General features: G+C 42.5%; 1 protein-coding gene across 10 annotated transcripts in view; it reads right to left on the bottom strand.

Annotated features, from left to right (window-relative positions):
* Positions 1–21,653, bottom strand: part of TNRC6B (trinucleotide repeat containing adaptor 6B) — a 212,159-nt gene that overhangs the window by 31,104 nt on the left and 159,402 nt on the right. For 5 of the 10 annotated variants that reach the window (XM_024239732.3, XM_054543499.2, XM_054543498.2 and 2 more), the window contains 6 exons: positions 21,417–21,565; positions 20,274–20,444; positions 15,762–15,887; positions 3,970–4,101; positions 3,548–3,643; positions 3,219–3,402 (listed from right to left, as the gene is read on the bottom strand). In XM_024239732.3, the coding sequence (XP_024095500.1) occupies positions 3,219–3,402; positions 3,548–3,643; positions 3,970–4,101; positions 15,762–15,887; positions 20,274–20,444; positions 21,417–21,565 (858 nt within the window). The remainder of the gene's footprint in view (positions 1–3,218; positions 3,403–3,547; positions 3,644–3,969; positions 4,102–15,761; positions 15,888–20,273; positions 20,445–21,416; positions 21,566–21,653) is intronic. The other 5 variants (XM_024239725.3, XM_024239730.3, XM_024239728.3 and 2 more) reach the window with 1 other exon arrangement.

Below are 21,653 nucleotides of genomic sequence, written 5' to 3'. Positions count from 1 at the left end.
TACTCTTCTGTTATTTTTATAATCTCCAATATTTATTCAGCTTTACTTTTCACAGGGATATACCAAATAAATATTACAAATTTTGATAAATTTTAAACGTAAAAAGTGAAATTTTATCAGAAATGCATTTTCTAAGAAGATGAATTACTGTTCCTAAATGAGTTCAGATATCCACGGTAACCAAGACTCCTTACTATAATGAGAAAGAGTTTTCGCTACTATCTTATTTTAAATTTCTTTGTTGACATAAAGCACTAAGAAATTTTACTCATATAAATAAGTAGATGGGAACAGAAGGAGTCTGGTTGTAACTTACTTCTCTGAATTTCTTTTAAAGTATATGTTCCTTCCCCTAGCCCAGTGACACAGATACTAAAATATAATTTTTAGATAGGTCATTATCACCTAACAATTCAATTAGGTATTCTTTCTCTCTGTCTCCCTCTCTCTCTCACTCTCCACCTCGGCCTCCCAAAGTGCTGGAATTACCAGGCATGAGCCACTGCACTCAGCCTCAATTCGGTATATTTTCAATTTTGCTAAAAGGACAGAATTAGAAACCATCTGTTTTACAAAAGAATCAGTAAGGATTAGTTAAGCAGTCATTAGTCATTCAAATTCTTAATTTTGAGATAATGTAACAAAGAGGCTTTATCAAGACATATTAAGAAACTTTCAATTATTCTTGCTACTCTTTCACTTAGAGGATTATCCTTTTTAGTTCAACAGACTTAGCATCAGGAAAACTGAAAGACTGTTCATTACATCTTTGACATTTAATTTATTAGAAAAAAATTTTTAATTTCTATATATGCTTTAAATATATTTTCGTCAAATAATCTGTTCAAAACAGGTAGCCAAATCTAACTTTCAGACCTAAAACGTATTCTTCAATTCAAACAAATGTAATAATGCTAACTAAGGAAAAAAAAATTATTTTTGAGACGGAGTCTTGCTCTGTCGCCAGGCTGGAGTGCAGTGGCATGATCTCAGCTCACTGCAACCTCTGCCGTCTGGGTTCAAGCTATTTTCCTGCCTCAGCCACTCCAGTAACTGGGATTACAGGTGCACACCACCATGTCCAGTTAATTTTTTGTATTTTTAGTAGAGACGGGGTTTCACCATGTTGGAGGCTGGTCTTGAACTCCTGACCTCAAGTGATCTGCCCTCCTCGGCCTCCCAAAGTGCTGGGATTACAGGCGTGAGCCACTGTGCCCGGACAGGAAAATTGTAAGTGAAATAAATGACAAAACACATCTATCTTATAAGGCAGATTATAAACGGTCAGGTCACAATTAAAATGAGACCTAATAATATTTATCTATTATTTAATAAGTTAACAAATATAGAAACAAGCTAATAAGTCAATATTTCTCTTTAATATGGAATAATATAATGCATAGCTAAATTTACAAGTTACTTATGAAACAGGAGTATGACAAAAATCATAAAATTTCTTCAGTAAATACGTATATATGTGTATGCTTAACTCTGATCCTTTAGCCATTAGAAGAAAGAAAGAATCGGCCAGGTGCGGTGGCTCACGCCTGTAATCAATCCCAGCACTTTGGGAGGCCACGGTGGGCAGATTACCTGAGGTCAGGAGTTCAAGACCAGCCTGACCAACATGGCGAAACCCCATCTCTACTATACAAAAATTAGCTGGGAGTGGTGGCATGTGCCTGTAATCCCATCTACTCAGGAGGCTGAGGCAGGAGAATTGCTTGAACCCAGGAGGTGGAGGTTGTGGGAGGTGGTGGTTGGGCGACAGAGTGAGACTCCGCCTCAAAAAAAAAAAAAAAAAGAAGGAGGAAATACAGCATAAGGACACCTTTGTTAGTAATCAAGGGAGGCCCCCCCATGTTTGGTACCCTGGTGTTTTGCAGCCCAGATGAGCACATAGCTGACCTTCTTCTATATCAAGTGCAAGAAAAGTTATTTCGAATTTAAGTCAGTTATCAGGCAGATCATCTTTAAGAATGAAAACAGTTGGTGGAAGCTAAGGATCTACAAAGTAATTCCGTTAAAATATCCAGATCAAGAACACCCTGAAGTCTTTGCTCACCCCCTGCACGTGCAGTAGGAAGATGACGGGGTTGGCGCACAGTCAGCCACTGCCATTTGTCCAGGGTCACGCTGTCACCTAGAACCAGCAATTTCATGTCTTCCCAACTTTTTTTTTTTTTTTTTTTTTTTTGAGATGAGGTCTTGCTCTGTCGCCCAGGTGGGAGTGCAGTGGCACAATCTCAGCTCACTGCAACCTCCATCTCCCGGGTTCAAGCGATTCTCCTGCCTCAGCCTCCCCAGTAGCTGGGATTACAGGCGCATGCCACCACGCCCGGCTAATTTTTGTATTTTTAATAGGGACAGGGTTTCACTACGTTGGCCAGGCTGGTCTCGAACTCCTGACCTCGTGATCCGCCTGCCTCAGCCTCCCAAGGGGCTGGGATTATAGGTGTGAGTCACCGCGTGTGGCCCAACTCTTGTTTTTTGAGTGTGCGTAGAACAGTATCTTCTTTACAGGATAAATTCTAAATGTCAGTTTGAGATGAAACTGTGATGGTGTGTGGTATCTTTTCCATTTTTAAATTTTATTTTGAAATCACTGTTTCCTCACCAATTAGATTCTGCTTACAGCACGTTTTCCAGTTCCGAAAGAGCTATTATTTGCCTGCCAAAAACTTCTTGAAGAATGTTAAAGGCATAACCTTACTTGTTCTAATTCCATTTAAATCAGATGAACTACTAATATCAAATGAATTTTTATCAATCTGCATTATAATTTTAGTTCCTCATTTTTTCAATAGAAGGCAATTTTATTAATGAGTATACTAAAACATTTCAAACTAGTACATATTTTAACAGATCATAACCTCAGCCATGTGTACCACTCACAGCATGCACAAGCATTTAAACAGGGTTTTAAAAATTCCCGGCAGTAGGAGAGCAGTTTGCCATTCATACACGTGCATTTAAAGACTGTTTTGGAGCCAGAGAAGTTAGAGGCCTGTCTCTGCTATTTAGTAACCATGTGGTGAGCTTTGGAAACCCACTGAAACTCAAGAAGCCTCAGATGTCTCATCTGTAAACCAGGGGTAAGAATATTTACCTACCTTGTACAGCTGACATAAAAACGGAGGGTAATGCAGGCGCAACCCCTACCACAAGCCTAGAGAGGTAGATTTCTAAAAAGGTAATTTTCTCTACTAACGACTTACCAGAACCATATCCAGGTATTGGCCCTTTGGTTTGAAGGTCTGGGAGCCCCACATTCAACGCGTTGGGTACCATGTTGTCCAGATGCGGCTTGGGCCCAACAGGATGAGAGGGTGAGTGCTTCATGCCTGGCTGCCTCTGCTGCTGCTGCTGCTGCTGCTGCAGTGCACTCACCATTCGAGCCAGCTGAGGACCAAGAGAGAGGGACACTTGATAAGCACGGCCCCGAACTTCCCAGGAAAAGACTGTGCCCGGTTCTTTGCCATCAGAGGCTAAGCCGGGATTGTACTCCTCAAACACAGCACTGGAGGGACCCTGCCCACCCACGTACCTGCTGCTCTTGCTGTTGGCGTACAGCTTGAGAAATCTTTCTCTGGTTCTGTAACAACTGCTGCTGTTGCTGCTGCTGCAAGAGAAGCTGACATGCCTACAAAACAAGGGGGAAAGACAGAAAACCAAAGTTTCCTGAGACTGATTTACTGAGGACGCCTAAAGGGTCTGTGCACTGAAGTACAGGTCACACAATCAAAAGTATCCAGGAGGGAAGTAACACCAAATTCCTGGTCTCTTGGTTACATTTTCCTCCAGTTGAGTTGACAACCCTTAAGCACACTCCATAGTTTGCAAAGAAGTGTGGACTAGCACCCTTTGAACATAGAAAGTGGCAAAGATGTGGGAAGCAAATCAAAGCTAAAGAAAAAAAAAAAAAAGCAAATGAACTTTTTAGCCACAGGAAGAAAATCTTCTACTTACCAACTGAAACTGGGGAATTTGTGGAAGCTGGCTCAGCATGGCAATTTGTTGAGGAGATAACTGGGGCCCCACATTGAAAAGACCTGGACTCAGGCCACTGTTGGGAAACTGCTTGAGCATTGAGGCAGAAACCTAGCCAAAAAAATAAAAAAGAAAGAAAAGAAAAGGAATCTTCAGAATTTATCAAAATAAAACTGTTTTTCTGTGAAAAGAATCTTGAATCTAAAGCAAGAGTTCTCAAACTTTTCTGTGAAAAATATATAACAGGAAAAATACACTCAAGTGTTAATAATGATTATCTTAGAGCAGTGAGATTACAACAGTTTTTAAATTTTCTTCTTAGACTTTCCAATTTTCTATAATAAAAAGTATAAATTTTATATTCAGGAAAACATCTTCAAGAAAAAAAAATTGATGACAATATGGCTTTTATCCAACCGAGAAATTATTACTGGAAATGTGCCATAAAACAAAACACGCTACACTGCATAAAGCTAATAAATAATACTTATGTGAAAGCATTTCTGTGATACAAGTAAGACAAATATATTAACTTGTAAATAGGAGACATGAGTTTCAACGCATGGCTTCTGATAGCAAACACCCACAGAGTGGCAGTGTAAAAAAAGAGCCAGCATCAAAGAGCCTGGAAGGTTACTGGCCCGGCAGGGTCCTTCTCCCTGTTCTCAGGAGTGAGCTAGGCGAGGCTGCAGGAAGCTCTGGCGACAGAGGATTCCCTCCCATCTTTGGTTTGCTCCTCCAAGATGATTTAAGTAAGCAGAAGTGAGTTTCCCCGCACCCTCATCTACTGAACCCACTGGACTAGTTGGGGCCATGGAGAACAAGCTTAAGAACGTGTCTGTGAGTTTCCAAGTAGCGTAGCACAATGGTCAAGAATTTAGTCCTAGAGGCTGGGCACAGTGGCTCACGCCTGTAATCCCCGCAGTTTGGGAGAACAGTTTCAGCCCAGGAGATTGAGAACACCTGGGCAACATAGCAAGCTATCACCTCTTTAAAAAAAAAAAAAAAAAAAAAAGGGTTAAAAAAAGACTTTAGAGCCGGGCGTGGGGGCTCATGCCTGTAATCCCAGCACTTCGGGAGGCCGAGGTGGGTGGATCACCTGAGGTCGGGAGTTTGAGACCAGCCTGACCAACATGCAGAAACCTCGTCTCTACTAAAAATACAAAATTAGCTGGGTGTGATGGCGCATGCCTGTAATCCCAGCTACTCGGGAGGCTGAGGCAGGAGGACTGCCTCAAGCTGCGAGGCAGAGGCTGCGATGAGCCAAGATCGTGCCATTGCATTCCAGCGTGGGCAACAAGAGTGAAATTCCGTCTCAAAAAAATAAAAAAGACTTTAGTTCTAGAGGCAGACTGCCTGGGTTTTTAATCCCAGCTCTGCTTGCCTCCCAGTTTTGATTTTTATTTTTTTTGAGACAGGGTCTCACTCTGTCACCCAGGCTGGAACGCAGTGGCGTGATCATGGCTCACTGCAGCCTTGACCTCCCGGCTGGTCTCAAACTCCTGGGCCCAAGCCATCCTCTCAAAGTGCTGTGATTACAAGTATGAGCCACCACTCCCAGCCCAGCTCTGCCGTTTTTGTTTTTTTTTTTTTGAGACGTAGTCTCGCTCTTTCGCCCAGGCTGGAGTGCAGTGGCGATATCTTGGCTCACTGCAAGCTCTGCCTCCTGGGTTCACGCCGTTCTCCTGCCTCAGCCTCCCGAGTAGCTGGGACTACAGGCGCCCGCCACCACGCCCGGCTAATTTTTTGTATTTTTAGTAGAGACAGCGTTTCACCGTGTTAGCCAGGATGGTCTCGATCTCCTGACCTTGTGATCCGCCCGCCTCAGCCTCCCAAAGTGCTGGGATTACAGGCGTGAGCCACCGCGCCCGGCCCCAGCTCTGCTATTTCTAAGCTGACTCAGAGCTAGTTACTCATTTAGCCTTTCTGACCCTTACTTTCCTGATCTCCAACTGGAATGACAACAATATTAACTTCAGTCATTATTAGATTTTATGAGTTAATCAATGTCAAATGCTTAGAGATGTTCTCCATAAATGTTCACATTATTCCACAGGCTTATTCTTCAAATGTCTTCAGACAATGATTACAGTTCCCTTGCATCTCATCTTCAGGCTCAGTATGATCAGTTCTTTCACCTGTATCGCCTTCCATTTCTTGGTGAAGAGCCAAGAACAGAACGGTATTTTCTAGAGTAGTCTAACACTAAGGAGACCCTAAGTATTCTGTTAAAAGCTGGGCTTTCATTAAAAATGCCGAAGATGTCACTTTCTCTGGTGATCGTAACTCCTGATTCACACACTAAGCTTAATGTTAGTTAAAATCTATAATATTTAAAAACATGCTTTTGTTCCCTCATGTAATATTTAATCCATGTAGCTGGGTTTTTCATTTATGATTTATTTATTTTTATTTTTTATTTTTTTTTGAGATAAGAGTCTCGCTCTGTCGCCCAGGCTGGCGTGCAGTGGTGATATCTTGGCTCACTGCAAGCTCCACCTCCCGGGTTCACGCCATTCTCCTGCCTTAGCCTCTCCAGTAGCTGAGACTACAGGTGCCCGCCATCACGCCCGGCTAATTTTTTGTATTTTTTTTAGTAGAGATGGAGTTTCACCATGTTAGCCAGGATGGTCTCAATCTCCTGACCTCGTGATCCACCTGCCTCGGCCTCCCAAAGTGCTGGGATTACAGGCGTGAACCACTGCACCCGGCCTATTTATTATTATTATTTTTAGATAGAGTTTCACTCTGTCGCCCAGGCTGGAGTGCAGCGGCGTGATCTCGCCTCACCGCAACCTCCACCTCCTGGGTTCAAGCAATTCTTCTGCCTCAGCCTCCTGAGTAGCTGGGACTACAGGCACGCACCACCACACCCAGCTAATTTTTGTATTTTTAGTAGAGATGGGGTTTTACCATATTGGCCAGGCTGATCTCGAACTCCTGACCTTGTGATCCGCCCGCCTTGGCCTCCTGAAGTATTGGGATTACAGGCGCAAGCCACTGTGCCTGGCCTTTAAATTTTTACTGATTTTTTTATTTGAGCTTAAGACCTTACGTATATCTTTATGAGCATGGCATATAGAAGATGCTCCATAAATATCTATTAAATGAATGAACCTCTATCATATTTAACTTCACAGTCACCCCACCAAGTTCTTGTTGATCCTATTATTCTACTTATTCCCAGTTTGTGTTCCCCCATCCCATCACGGATGGGAATGCTGAACTTGATAGAGCTGAGGATAATCTAGTCATATGCCACTAAAGCTTCCTTCCAATATGAAATGATCAGCCTAGGAATCGTCAGTTACTAATCCACCCAACTGTTTTAATGTTTAGCCAATATATTTCCATCTCGTCCAAAAGAGACAGCTTGTCAAACGGCCTGTTAGAGTACAACAACTATATTATTCTTCTATAACAGTATTTTTACCAATCAATGAAGGGAATGTATGAAAACTTGTTAGCAAACTATGATTATTGATTACTGCCATACGTACTCAAAAGCAATCTTCTTGATAATCTAGATTCTTTCTTGGAATTGGGACCAAGTTCATTAGTCTTTTAGCTACTTTTTCCTTATTTCTCCTTTCAGAAATCATTTTAAAAATGTACCCAGGCTGGACATGGTGGCTGACAACTGTAATCCCAAGCACTTTGGGAGGCCAAGTCGGGCAGGGATCACTTGAGGCCAGGAGTTTGACACCAGTTTGGCCAACATGGCAATACCCTATCTCTACTAAAAATACAAAAATTAGCTAGGCATAGTGGTAAGCGCCTGTAATCCCAGCTACTCAAGAAGCTGAGGCATGAGAATCGCTTGAACCCAGGTGGCGGAGGTTGCAGTAAGCAAAGATCGTGCCACTGCACTCCAGCCTGGACACCAGAGAGAAACACCATTAAGAAAAAAAAAAAAAAAAAAAAAAAAGGTCGGGCGCGGTGGCTCACATCTGTAATCCCAACACTTTGGGAGGCCGAGGCAGGTGGATCATGAGGTCAGGAGATCGCAACCATCCTGGCTAACACGGTGAAACCCCGTCTCTATTAAAAATACAAAAAAAATTAGCCGGGCGTGGTGGCGGGCGCCTGTAGTCCCAGCTACTGTGGAGGCTGAAGCAGGAGAATGGCGTGAACCCGGGAGGCAGAACTTGCAGTGAGCCAAGATCACGCCACTGCACTCCAGCTTGGGCGACAGAGCGAAACTCCGTCTCAAAAAAAAAAAAATTCACCATTCTCCTCACTTTCTTATAGTGGAGGGGCGCTTCTTTCCCATTTCTTATCTGAGGCTCCACACAGAGGACATCCATCTTTATTTTATCATAGAACTTAAGGCCCTTAAGGCTTCTTTCCCCTTCTTGGAAGCAAGCCTGGAGAGAAGACTACCCCATTCCGGTGACTCTGGGTTAAGGTTGGAATTCGGTATTAGGAAGTGCGCACGTGCTCCAGTATCTGCTTTATTGGTAGTAAAGAGGGTACTGTGGCCCCAATATGTTCTCCTCTTTTACCTTAAACATTCAGAATGTGGGCAGGAGAGATGGGTGTCATTATTAAACTCCCCTCGAAGACTCCCAGCACTCCTCAAAAATCACAGACAGGGAGGGCTCTGCAATTCTCTTCACAAATTCTTTCTCTGCTCTAGGATCTGTCTTTTGGTTTGAACATCCTTCTTCTTAATAGGAAAAGCAAAAGCAACAAAAATTTTACCTCCACTCTGTAATCCCTGGGCATTATACTAGTCCAAGGCAATGATTCCTTTCCTAGTCACCAAACTGCATCAAACCAAACTCTAAAGGTTATTTTAATCTCCCTAATTTTTTTTTGCAAGTCTCAGCTTACTCTGTGTTTTATTCATGCTTGCTTTTACCCTTACTATCCATCTTCTGAAAATGTTCCATTATAAACTAAGTTAATCAGAAAGCTTCCCCATCTCCATTGCATCTTCTCATTTTATCATTCTTTGGCATCACGGTCAGAGTTAAATTCCTCAGTTTCCTAATACTTTTCAACCACCATCTCTGCTACATTCTCAAGACTACATGCCTACCTTTTCTTCTTTTCTTTTCTTTTTTTTTTTTTGGAAATGGAGTCTCACTCTGTCACCCAGGCTGGAGTGCAATGGCATGACCAGGGCTCACTGCAATCTCCACCTCCCGGGCTCAAGCGATTCTCCTGCCTCAGCCTCCTGAGTAACTGGGATTATGGGTGCCCACCACCACGCCTGCCTTTTTGTATTTTTAATAGAGACGGGGTTTCACCATGTTGGTCAGGCTGGTCTTGAACTCCTGACCTCAAGTGATCCACCCACCTCGGACTCCTGAAGTGCTGAGATTACAGGCGTGAGCCACCATGCCTGGCCCATCTTTTCTTTGACACTCTTCTAGTCTATAAACATTTGACCAAGTTCAGGTTTCCTGTACTAGGCTCACCAGCTCATTTTCTCTCAAGATCTGTCACTTTCACTCCACCCATCAACTCTGTCATTTTGGAAAGCACTCTAATTTCAAGTAATAGTTCCCCCCAGCTGCTTCCTCTCTATCCTCTAAGAGATGCTGAGTGTTACCAACCAATTTAAAAATCTGTTTGACTTTCTATTTTAATAGCTGTACTCCAAGCAGACGTGAGCATCAAGTGAGCACACCACTACAGGGCATGCTGCCTCTGCACCAGTTTTAGGGCGAGCATGAGGAACACGTCCTCCACAATTTCCCCCAAATAACAACTCCTCTTCATCTTTGCTTTGAATTCACACAAAATGTCACCAGTGTGACTTAACTTACTGTCTCTGATATAATAATTTTGAACTCACTGTAATTTGAGTCTGGGGGAAAGCAAGGTGAGTATACATATATGCTGTGCTATCGAAACCATGTTCCAAACCGGATTCTTATCCCACTATACCTCAAAGACCCATAAAATCTTATGTACCACCTTCAGTGTGAATCCTAAATTTATCTGAGTTAGCGACTGTATTTGGTAACATAGTGTTGCCCATAAATTCATGCCCACTGGGAACCTCAGAAGGTGATCTCATTTGGAAATAGGGTCTTTGTAGATGCACTCAAGTTTAAGACGAAGTCATACTGAATTAGGGTGGGCCCTAATCCATTAACTGGTGTCCTCATATGAAGGAGGACATTTTGAGACAGAGAAGAAAAAGCCATGTGAAGTTAGAGACACACGCGGGAGAACATCGGATGATGACGGAGGCAGACAGTGGTGATTTCAGACTGAAAGCCTACAGAACTGAGCTCAGGTTGATTGACTGATTGATTGATTGATTGACTGATTGATTTTTTGAGACAGGGTCTCACTCTGTTGTCCAGACTGGAGTGCAGTGGAGCGATCATGGCTCACTGCAGTTTCGGCTTCTTGGGCTCAAGTGATTTTCCCAACTCAGCCTCCTGAATAACTGAGACTACAGGCATGCACCACTATGCCTGGCTAATTTTTGTATTTTTTTTTTTTGTAGAGATGGGGTTTTGCCATTTTGCCCAGGCTTATCTCGAACTCCTAGGCTCAAGTGCCTGTCTCAGCCTCCCAAAGCGCTGGGAGTACAAGTGTGAGCCACTGTGCCTGGCCTTTTTTTTTTTTTTTTCTAGGTAGAGCAGACACTTTGGTCATAATGAGATCTGCAGCACCCAAGTCTCTCACACAAAGTTAACTGCAGCTTTCCCAACAATTCCACTTTTGAAATCATTCTGATATGCATCTTCCCATGACTTGATATATAGTCACTGAGCTCAAAATACATGCCCTGCTCAGGCTCCAGCAGTGAACACAGCAGGCCCAGACCCTGCCACTGTGAAGCTTATTACACTCCTAGGGGCGGGGCAGAGAGGGAGAAAGACAAGGAGCAAGTGGGGGAGACAGAGTGACAGGGCAGGCCGCACACTGTACGTAGCTGCCCCGAGAAAGCTTCTAGGGAAGGTGGCAGTGAAGCAGACAGCTGAAGGAGATAAAGACTGAGCCATGCTGCCATCTGGGAAGAATGTTCTAAGCGTATGCTTGCTGTGTGGGGGCCACTTGGCTGGAGCAGCATGAAGGTATGAGAGAGTGACCTGTACTTGTGGGGAGGTGGGATCACCAGGAACCTCAAAGACCAGAGTAAAGACTTTGCTTTTGCCTTGCATTCTCAGCGAGAGAACCAGCCACGAGGGGATTCCCGGTGAAAGGGTAACATAACCTGCGTTTTGTTTTAGAACAGTGCTGTACAGAACTTCCTGCAACGCCGACACGTTCTACAACTGTGCTGCCTGCACAGTGACTACTAACAAGATGTGGCTATTTAAGTTAATTAAAGTAAAATTTAAAATTCAGTGCTTCCAGTCCAGTAGCCACATTTCAAGGGCTGATGTGGCTAACGGCTATCACACTGGACAGTGCGGTGTCAGAGAATCAGTCTGACTCAGACTTGAGACAGGCAAATGTTGAGTCGAGTTAGGGTGGGAAACAGGCAGGAAGTCACTGCAATAACCTAGACAGAAATGGTGGTGGCTTGGCCAGGGCCTGTGCTGTTGGAAGTGGTAAAAAAGGATCCGCTTTTGGATAAGGGTTTGAAGGGCGGTCTTACTGACGCAATGAACATGGTCACGAGCTCCAAGGTTTTTGGCCTGAACTCCTATAGGATGAGAGTGCCATTTGCTGGGAGTAAGGGGATGTTTTTGAGGGCAGTGTGGGGTGAGATCAGAGCTGTGTTTTGAACATGTTAACCTGTAAGGCAACCTATGAGTAGTCTGTGGAGTTGAGGAAAAAAGACGTGGGCTGAAGACACAATTTTGGAATTCAGTGCTTAAAGTCATTCCACTGGGTAAGATCACCTGGCAGTGACTAAAGATGGTGAGGAGAGGTTCGAACGCTGAGATCTGGGGCATTCTGCTGAATAAGTATTGGGAACTTGAGGAGGAACTTGTAAAGGAGATGGAGGAGAGGCAGATGGAGAACCAGTGTAGTAGGTGTCCAAAAGCCAAACGCAGGAAGTGCTTCAGAAAGGAGGAGAACTCTGTCAAATGCTGCTGATACACTGAGTAAGAAGAGACTAGAGAACAGATCATCATATTACGCAACGAAAAGATCAGAGGTGACTTCCACAAGAAAGTTAATTCCTACTGTTGCTGCCTTACCTGGACTCCTGTACTAGCCCTGCAACTGCACTCCTTTGCTCTAGTACTCCTGCCATTCAAACATGTCCTCTATATTACTGCCAGTGTTTGTTTGTTCCCTCCCTCCCTTCCTCTTTCTTTTTTTCTTTTTTGAGACGCGGTCTTGCTCTGTTGCCCAGGCTGGAGTGCAGTGGCTTGATCATGGTTCACTGCAGCCTCGCCTCCCAGACTCAATCTATCCTCCCACCTCAGCCTCCTGAGCAGCTGGGACTAAAGGTACACACCACCATGACTGGATCATTAAAAAAATTTTTTTTGTAGGCCGGGCGCGGTGGCTCACGCCTGTAATCCCAACACTTTGGGAGGTCAAGGGGGGTGGATCACTTGAGGTCAAGAGTTCCAGACCAGCTTGGCCAACATGGTGAAACCCCATCTCTACTAAAAATACAAAAATTAGCCAGGCGTGGTGGCACGTGCTTGTAATCCTAGCTACTCGGGAGGCTGAGGCACAAGAATCACTTGAACCCAGGAGGTAGAGGTTGCAGTGAGCCGAGAGAGAGAGACTCTGCCTCAAAAAAAAAAAGCTGGGCACAGTGGCTCATGCCTGTAATCCCAGCATTTTGGGAGGCCAGGGCGGGTGGATCAGGAGGTCAGGAGTTTGAGACCAGCCTGGCCAACATAGTGAAATGCTGTCTCTACTAAAAATACAAAAATTAGCCAGGCATGGTGGCACACTCCTGTAGTCCCAGCTACTTGGGAGGCTGAGGCAGGAGAATCGCTTGAACTTGGGAGGCGGAGGTTGCAGTGAGCAGAGATCGTGCCACTGCACTCCAGCCTGGGCAACAGAGCGAGACTCCATCTCAAAAACAAACAGACAAACAAAAATTTGTAGAGATGGGGTTTTACTATGTGGTCCAGGCTGGTCTCAAACTCCTGGGCTGAAGCAATCTGCCTGCCTCAGCCTCCCAAAGGGCTGGGATTGCAGATGTGAGCCACTGCACCCAGCATCTTCTAAACCTTAAATTTTCCTACATCACTACTCAGCTGAAAAATCTTTAATAGTATATTGTCTACAGCAGTGGCCAAACTGTAAGTGCACATAAAGATCACATGGGGGTATCTAAGTCCCAAAGCCACCTGTCACAGAAGATTGGTGGAGACCTGGGAACTGTGTCTTTAAGTAGCAGCCCAAATAATGGTTGTAAACCACGTTGAAAAGGATTGGCCCATAGGGCCAAGTCCCAAATCCTAAGCAAAGCAAACACCTTTTCCAAATTTGGTCCCATACTTCTTGTCTAGTTCCTTTCTTTTCTATTCTAAGACAGTGTGTGTGCACGTGTGTATGTTTCAATAAGCTCTAACCAATTATTCAAACTAACTGCCTTTCCCCCAAATGCTATGTTCTTCTAGATATAATTGCCCCTTGCACATGAGGCTCCTGCTGCTTAGAAGGCACTTTTAATCTGGTGTGCTCAGAAAATTCTGACTCATTCTTCAAGACTCAGACGTCACTGCTAGTGTGAAGGCTCAGCCGATTACCCAAACTCTGTTAAACATTTCTATACATTTATCACACTATCTGCTGGGAATTCTGCTATCACCTCCTCCTCACCTCAACCCACCCCTCTGCCACCAACTCCAAGAGGCTGCAGAGAGAGAGATGGCATTTTCTCCATCTGTGCACGATGAAGACATTATCTAACATGCTACAGATATTTGATAACCATGGATGACTGTCAGCCTGATACCAAAGGATACTGTAAAGTATGTGTATGCTCCAAGATTTAAGAAGACACTGCCATTGTACAGTGCCAGGGAAGTCAGAAATGGCTCTGTCTAAAGGACAAACCTCTACCTGGGGCTTGAAGGATGACTGGAACTTAAGAGGGAAAGAAGAAGAGAGGTACCAAGGGGACACAGTCCCAGACTTCCAGGCAAGACCTTGGAGAGGCAGTTGGTGGTGATGATGGGGAGGCAGGGGAGGCAGGGGAGGCAAGGAAGGGGTGTGGAGAAACCAGACCTCCCCCACTAAGAAAGATACAGACTCAGAATACTAAAACTAGAATTTGAAATCTATAGATGATCTTTTCAAATAAATATTTTAAGCCCTGGTCTTAAAGGGCATTTCAAAAAAACAAAACAGGCTGGGCACGGTGGTTCATGCCTGTCATCCCAGTGCTTTGGGAGGCTGAGGTAGAAGGACTGCTGGAGTCAAGGAGCTTGGGACCAGCCTGGGCAACATAGCATGACTCCACCTCTACAAAATTCTTAAAACCAGCCAAGCTTGGTGGCGTGCGTCTGTAGTCCCAGCTACTTGGAGGCTGAGGAGGGAGGACTGCTTGAGCCCAAGAGTTTGAGGTTGCCATGAGCTATGGATCACACCACTGCACTCCAGCCTGGGTGACAGAGTGAGACTCTACCTCCAAAAAATAAAAATAAATAAAAACACAAAAACAACAAAAACTGAACCTTTACAACCTGCTGGTTGGATCTAATAAGTGCTCCCTTCTTCTTTTAAGGATGAAACAGACTCAAAGCTTGGTTTATTAAAATAACATTCTAAGGAGGGACTAAGGCCACACATTGAATCCTTGCATGAGCTTATCAGCTATTACTCTATCCTCAGGCCTGCTTTCTCATAAAGGGGAACAGGGAAAGTATGTGGTAGACTAACACAAATCTCTCACCTTTACCCCCAAAACAAAACACCATCTCTTTGCACATCTCCTACTAAGGGACAAACCTAAATGTTTCCCATGGTATCCAATGGACTATGTCCTACACAGAGCTGCTCATGAATAAGAGTTGAATCCAGGAGTCTCTGCTACTTCATTAGTTCTAAAACTCCCCCTAGAGCACCTAATTGCTATGTTGGCATATAGCTCCTCAACATTTTCAGAATAATCCAGAATCTGGCAATTCTCTTTTCTTTTTTTTTTTTTTGAAATGGAGTCTCGCTCTATAACCCAGGCTGGAGTGCAGTGGCATCATCTCAGTTCACTGTAACCTCTGCCTCCTGGGTACAAGCGATTCTACTGTCTCAGCCTCTCGAGTAGCTGGGATTCCAGGTGCGTGCCACCACGCCCAGCTATTTTTTGTTTTGTTCTTTATGCCTGGCTAATTTGTGTTTTTTGGCAGAAACAGGGTTTTGCCATGTTGGCCAGGCTGGTCTCAAACTCCTGGCCTCAAGTGATCCACCCACCTTGGCCTCCCAAAGTGCTGGGATTACAGGCATGAGCCACTGTGCCAGGATGAATTCTCTTTTTATCTTTGGGTGAATCCTTGAGGGCAACCAGCCTCTGAACATTGACACATCAGAACTTACAAAGTAGTTTTAATTATATGCAGTTTCAAAAACTATCGTTAGAAAAATAGGAGATCTAAAAGGAATAGAATAATAAGCTTTTCATGCAAAAATATCTACTTTGTTGGTATGCATGATGAAATAAAAAATGAGATTTGATATTTTGTTCTAAAAGTCTTGATCTTTGGCAGCTAGATATTGCATATTTTACTCTACTTGATCTTAGCCAAAAGGTCAAGAAAAGATGGCTTTTTCATATTTTACGCTTCTTACTATCATTCTTTTTATGCCCACAAAAATCAGTTAACAACTGGTAACTATCTGAAATGGTCTTTAATTTTGAATCATAGGAACATAAAATTGCTTACCTGGGGGGAAATAAACTGGGGAGGCACTTGCGCCCGGAGACTGGGAGAAGAATTTAGTGGCTGCACTGGTGTGTGCAGACCTCTCGATTGTGCTGTGCTGTTTCCAAACAAACCATGACTACCGCCCTGTAAACAGAAGAGCAGCAGTAAGGCTTTTTGTTAACATAAGAAAATGCAAGTAAGAAACAGTTCTGGTCTTTTAGATCCCTCAGAAGAATCACAGGCTGTGTTCGACGGAATAACAGAATTTTGTAACTGAGAAGTTCCTTATCTTAGAAGGCTTGGGGCAATTACTCAAATTGAATCATGGGCACCTGTACAGTTTGAAGAACTCTATAAACGGAAAGGGTTCAATTTCATCAAATATTAGGAAAAGTCCTACATTCTTTTTTGTGAACCAAAGATATAGGCAACATAACATTTATTTCAAGTACTCTTCTTTGTGATTGGGTTTACCAAATTTATTCTCAAGCTTTATAATCTGAGCTCCATCTTGAAAGGCACCTGAGTAAAAATGCAGCCTTATGAATAGTTATCAGTTGTATTTATAAAACATTATGATGTGATTTCTCTGCCGTCCAAGAGTGAGCCTAGCACCCTTCCTTGTCCTGGATCTGCTCAATCCTTTCTTTGACAGATGAGGAAATGTGACTCAATTACCCAGTGAGATAAAAAAGGAAGAAAGGGAGAAAGTAAAAACCATTACAGGGACACCAAAATAAACATTACTCACCTGTAACTTCTCATTCAAACACATATCAGTCTAGTTAAAAATAAGCTGAACTCCCTCCTTTCTGGAGGCCCAACTCACTGGAGCACTTCTACACTATTCCAATGAGTTAACTGAGAGAGTTGGGTTACATGGTGGCCCTTTCTTTCTGACTCGTTTCTAGCTGAGAAAAGTCCTTCAGCGAAGAACCATATTTGATAATAATGCAACACTGTGTTCCCTCTGCCTGAGGTTCTTTCTGATACCATCTTCACTTGACCTCTTCAAGGCCCAGCTTGGAGGTCATCCTCATCAAGGAAGTCTTCCCCAAAACATCTTCCTGATTTCACATTCAGATTAACTGAGCCCACCTCTCCAATCTCAAAACACTTTAAAACTCTTTGAGGGCACTCATCATCAAACCACACTATAGTTATTTTCCATTCTGTCTTTCTACTGTTAAATCTTTCCCTCTTCGTATTCCCAGAACTCAATAAATCCCCAGTCTGTAGGATGAATATATCATCTGTAAATATCCATGACCCACCAATTCCACACACCGGAAAATGTCCCACTGAACACCTTCAGCAAAGACAGCTGCATCACTGCTTATACTGAGTACTATACATATACCCTGAATTGAAATCACCACCATTATCATATCCCTGGAATCACAGGGATTAAGGTAATTTTGAAGAATTTTGTAATGGCTTCATTAAAACCTAGAACACTAAAAATACTGTGATGGCTTAATGATTAGATAACAGATTAAGGGACTGCTGCAGGGAAATTAGTGAACTCAAAAGCATTGAAAATAAAAATGATTCTAAACATAAAGTCGAAATGGCAATTAAAATCTGTGTATCTCGTAAATCAAAGACCCATCATGAATTTTATGTCTCCCAAAGGGTTGTTTAAACATAAGACCTTTAATTCTAGAAACTCTAAATCTCTACTGCTCCTGTCTTACCAACACACAGCCCTAACTTTCCTCAGATCGTGGTAGTCAGTAGCTTCACTACCCTGATCATCTCCAAGAAAACAGGAAACATTTATTTCACCAAGGATATTCTGCTACAATCTTTCTCACTTTATCATCAAAGTAATGACTTAGTTATTAGATGTCAATTATTCACGAATGGTCCTTGAACGGTGGGGTTACTGGTAACTAAAGTTCCTGCCAGAATCCATTTTTTGGCAAATACAAAATTGCTTCCTGAGGGTCATTTTAAATTTCAACCTCTCCTTTAATAACAAGTATTGAAAAGAATTTGCTTTTTAAGCTCCTGTAAAATCAATTCCTACTTTCCTCTTCCCAGTAGACAATTTCCACCCTCCTCCACCATAGGTTTTAGGCTTTTCATTATCAAGTGACCCTACAGCCACACAGAGCACTATGGTATATCTGGAATGGATAATAATATAGGTAAGTCCACAGTAGTTGATCAAAAAATGCCTTGTCTGTAACTTAATATGGAAGCTGGGCATCACAAGCTGCTCATTTTCTTGGCCCCAATATAGCTATTTTTGCACAGTGATGTATTCAGGGGCAATCATACAGATTTGGTCTTTAAAAATATTTAGAAATTAGGAAAAGGGTAATCAAAAACTTATAAAGGCCAGGTACAGTGATTCACACCTGTAATCCCAGCATTTTGGGAGGCTGAGGCTAGGAGTTCGAGACCAACCTAGGCACTAGGCAACATAAGCAAGACCCCGCCTCTAAAAAATAAACGGGAGAAAGGCTGGGCGCGGTGGCTCACGCCTGTAATCCCAGCACTTTGGGAGGCCAAGGCGGGCAGATCACGAGGTCAGGAGATCGAGACCATCCTGGCTAACACGGTGAAACCCCGTCTCTACTAAAAATACAAAAAATTAGCTGGGCGTGGTGGTGGGAGCCTGTGGTCCCAGCTACTCAGGAGGATGAGGCAGGAGAATGGCGTGAACCTGGGAGGCTGAGCTTGCAGTGAGAGGAGATCACGCCACTGCATTCCAGCCTGAGCGACAGAACAAGACTCCATCTCAAAAAAAAAAAAAAATAAATAAATAAATAAAAAATAAAAAAAATAAAAAATGAAAAATAAACGGGAGAAAAAAGGCACTTGTATATGTGCTAATGCAGGTTTGTGTGGCTATTACTAAAGCTCTACTGTTGTACAAGAGGCTTTTACAATTATCTGAGTCTGGTGATATTTGCTTCAACTATACTGTTTAACTCAAAAAAGCATACAAATTAAAAACAAAATTACCAAGCTAACCAAAATCTGTGATTTGGAAAATTGAAATCTTAAATTGTATTAATATGAAGTATATTAAAATAATTCTGTACGAAAACAGTCTTTAAAAACCATGTCCATATTTAGATAGAATATGTGCACAAACCTGGTTAACAATGGACTTTGTAGCAATCTACAGATCAAAAAAAATAAGAAGAATGACCTTTTTTTAGAGCCTAATGCTCGGTTAGTTTGGCTGGTCTACTATACTAATTTATGTACTAATAGCATTTGATAATCATGTGATCCACCACATTTACAATCACCATTAACTGTGAATGTTATGCCTATTTCATGTTTTCTATACCTCGATTCAAAATAAAAGAACCCCCAAAACATCAATATAATCATTTCTTCCCTGTTTATATAAACAGTATATATCCATGTCCTCTGTGGAAGCAGTAAGGAAAATGATGAAATATAAAGGAAGAAAATAAAAAATCAGTTGTAACTCCCAATCCAGAAATAACCAACCGAACACATGGATATAGTATAATCCATTTTTAAAAATGTGCTAAGGCAGCAATTAGAAAGCATATAAGAGACCTATGTGCAACTTAACTGGTGTCAGAGGTATTGCTTCACATCACCCTGTAACGTGTATGTGGAAGTCATCACATGGAGACAGAACATCATCATGCATCATGTGGATGCAACTAATAATTACAAGTTGTATAATTAACGTCCTCCCACAATGTCCTGAGGTGAAGGTCACAGTGACAAGTAAGTGATCACAGAAGTATGGCTATCACTGCTGGGGTTATTGTTGCAAAGGAATTGTGACTCCAAAGTCCTGGTTTTCTCCACAAAAACTACAACAGAGCTATTGTGGGAAGGCAGGCAGGGTCCCGCTGTGCACCCTCAGGCCTGGCAAGGTGAGGAGGCATGATCCTCCCAGCCCTGCCTGTCTTGTTTCTAGTGCACAGCCCTTGCCTGGAGGGGTGCCAGATCCAACCCCAGTTGCAATGAAACACTGCTGTTTCTCAGCAATATCCATTCTTCCCAAAGCTTCACCATTTACTATTTAAAGTTACCCTTCTCTGGGTAATTACTATGTTTTACACTTAAAGACACTAGATTTCAAGATGCCATAACCCACAAATACTTAATCATACTAGTTTTCCTATTTTTAAATTAGCAGGTTTATTAAATTGAAAAGATCCCCGAAGTATTACATATCCAATCTAATGTTTAAAATGGCAAATGCATTAAGTTAGATTGTCTAAGGTACTTATGTAGCCTCTTTAACATTTTCCTTAGTCAGTTATTAGTTTACTTATTAAATATGAACTTATGATCAAAAATGAGAAGACAAAAAAAAACCAGGTTTAAAATAAAATCCGTGTTGAAAAACATGAAGAGAGATGGGTTCTATGGGCTGAAAGATCTAGAACCTACACTTAATATCATTCTGTGCATTCAGTAATCAACAAATTTCCCAAGACAGACAAATGATGCAATAAACTGCAGACCAGGACCAAGGCGAGGCCATAGCCAAGCAGTTATAAATTTGAGAGGCCTCCTTACTTGTCTAGCAGCGAAGTTTTGGGGGTTGAGCCCTGTGCCGATTGCTCCAAGGCTGACGTTGGGTAGTGTGGAACCAGAGGGAGACAGCTTGTAGCTGGGAGAAGGGGAGAAGGGAGAGCAGGGAGCCTCATCCCCAAGGCACCCATCTTGATTGGAGAAAGGCAAAGTCAGCTGAAAAGTAGTAGGAGTTAGCCAATCACAACGAGTGTTGGTTAGTGAAGCAACAGAATGCAAGAAGGGAAAAGAGAGAAACACTAGCAATAAACAAAGTTAGAGTGTATTAGCAATAACCGAGGATGGAATTTGGATCTGATAATAATCTTCACACTCGGCCCAACAGACACCATCTGTCATCTTCTTTGATATAGATTTTTCTTGTCCTCTAAGTTAGTAACACGTTCTGTCCATTGCATTAAGATAAAAATTGCCAGACACTTTATTTTTATGCATCTAATATTGATTACTCTAGCAATGTGGCTGCTGAAACAGAAGCCAGGCCAATCTCGTGAATATGTTGCTGTCTGGACCAGCAACAACAGTGTCAAAACGTGCCAGATTTAAAAATTTTGGTTTTAACTGCTTTCTGAAGACCAGAAACACAGAAAATTGGTATTCTGGATCAAGATATAATTCCCACCATTAGAAATGTTAAACATCAAAACCAATAGGTAGAAACTGCTTGGTTAAATTAGGTAGTTGAGAATTTGAAAAGTATACCATTGTAACTAAACACAGATCGCTAGGAATTCGGGAAAGATAACAGAGTTATCTCAAAACTAGAAGAAGGCAAGGCCTTAGGAGACATGGAATATTTGCACAAAATCCCAAAATTTATTTTGTAGCTGCACAGCAGCGGAAAAAAGAATGCAGAGTAAGTTTATCTCTAAAATTTCCACACTTCATGAATTTCTCAAAACTCAGATTTTCTAATACACACATGCTAAAGACAGATGGTTCTTGCTCTTGCCTAATCACCTGTTGACATCAATGGTTTTCAGGGCACCATGTTAATGCAGGTGATGTCTGTGTTTTGCTCATCTAGTTCCGTAATTCTATGCTTCCTCTAGAATCAGTTATCAAAAGACAAATGGGAACCAAAGCGGTTCTCACGAATTATTATCTTAAACAAAGGATTCAACTCACCTTCTCAAAATAAGGCCCACTATCTGTGGTTCCCATGTCTTTGGAATTAGGTGGACGGAACCCAGATCGATCCTTCCTCATGATATCATTAAAATCCCCGAGATTCATCGCTCGCTTGTCCACATCAAATTTTTTATCTGAAAGGCTTCCTGAAAAGTAGCATAAACAGAGTGAAAATTTCCAGAATCAATGTTTCCCCCATGAACCAAGAGTGACCTGCCCCGCTATCCTCATGGG

The sequence above is a fragment of the Pongo abelii genome, chromosome 23 (assembly GCF_028885655.2).
Source record: "Pongo abelii isolate AG06213 chromosome 23, NHGRI_mPonAbe1-v2.0_pri, whole genome shotgun sequence".
NCBI classification, from domain to species: Eukaryota; Metazoa; Chordata; class Mammalia; order Primates; family Hominidae; genus Pongo; species Pongo abelii.
Note: the sequence above shows the minus strand (reverse complement) of the source record. Positions and strands in the feature narration are given on the sequence as shown.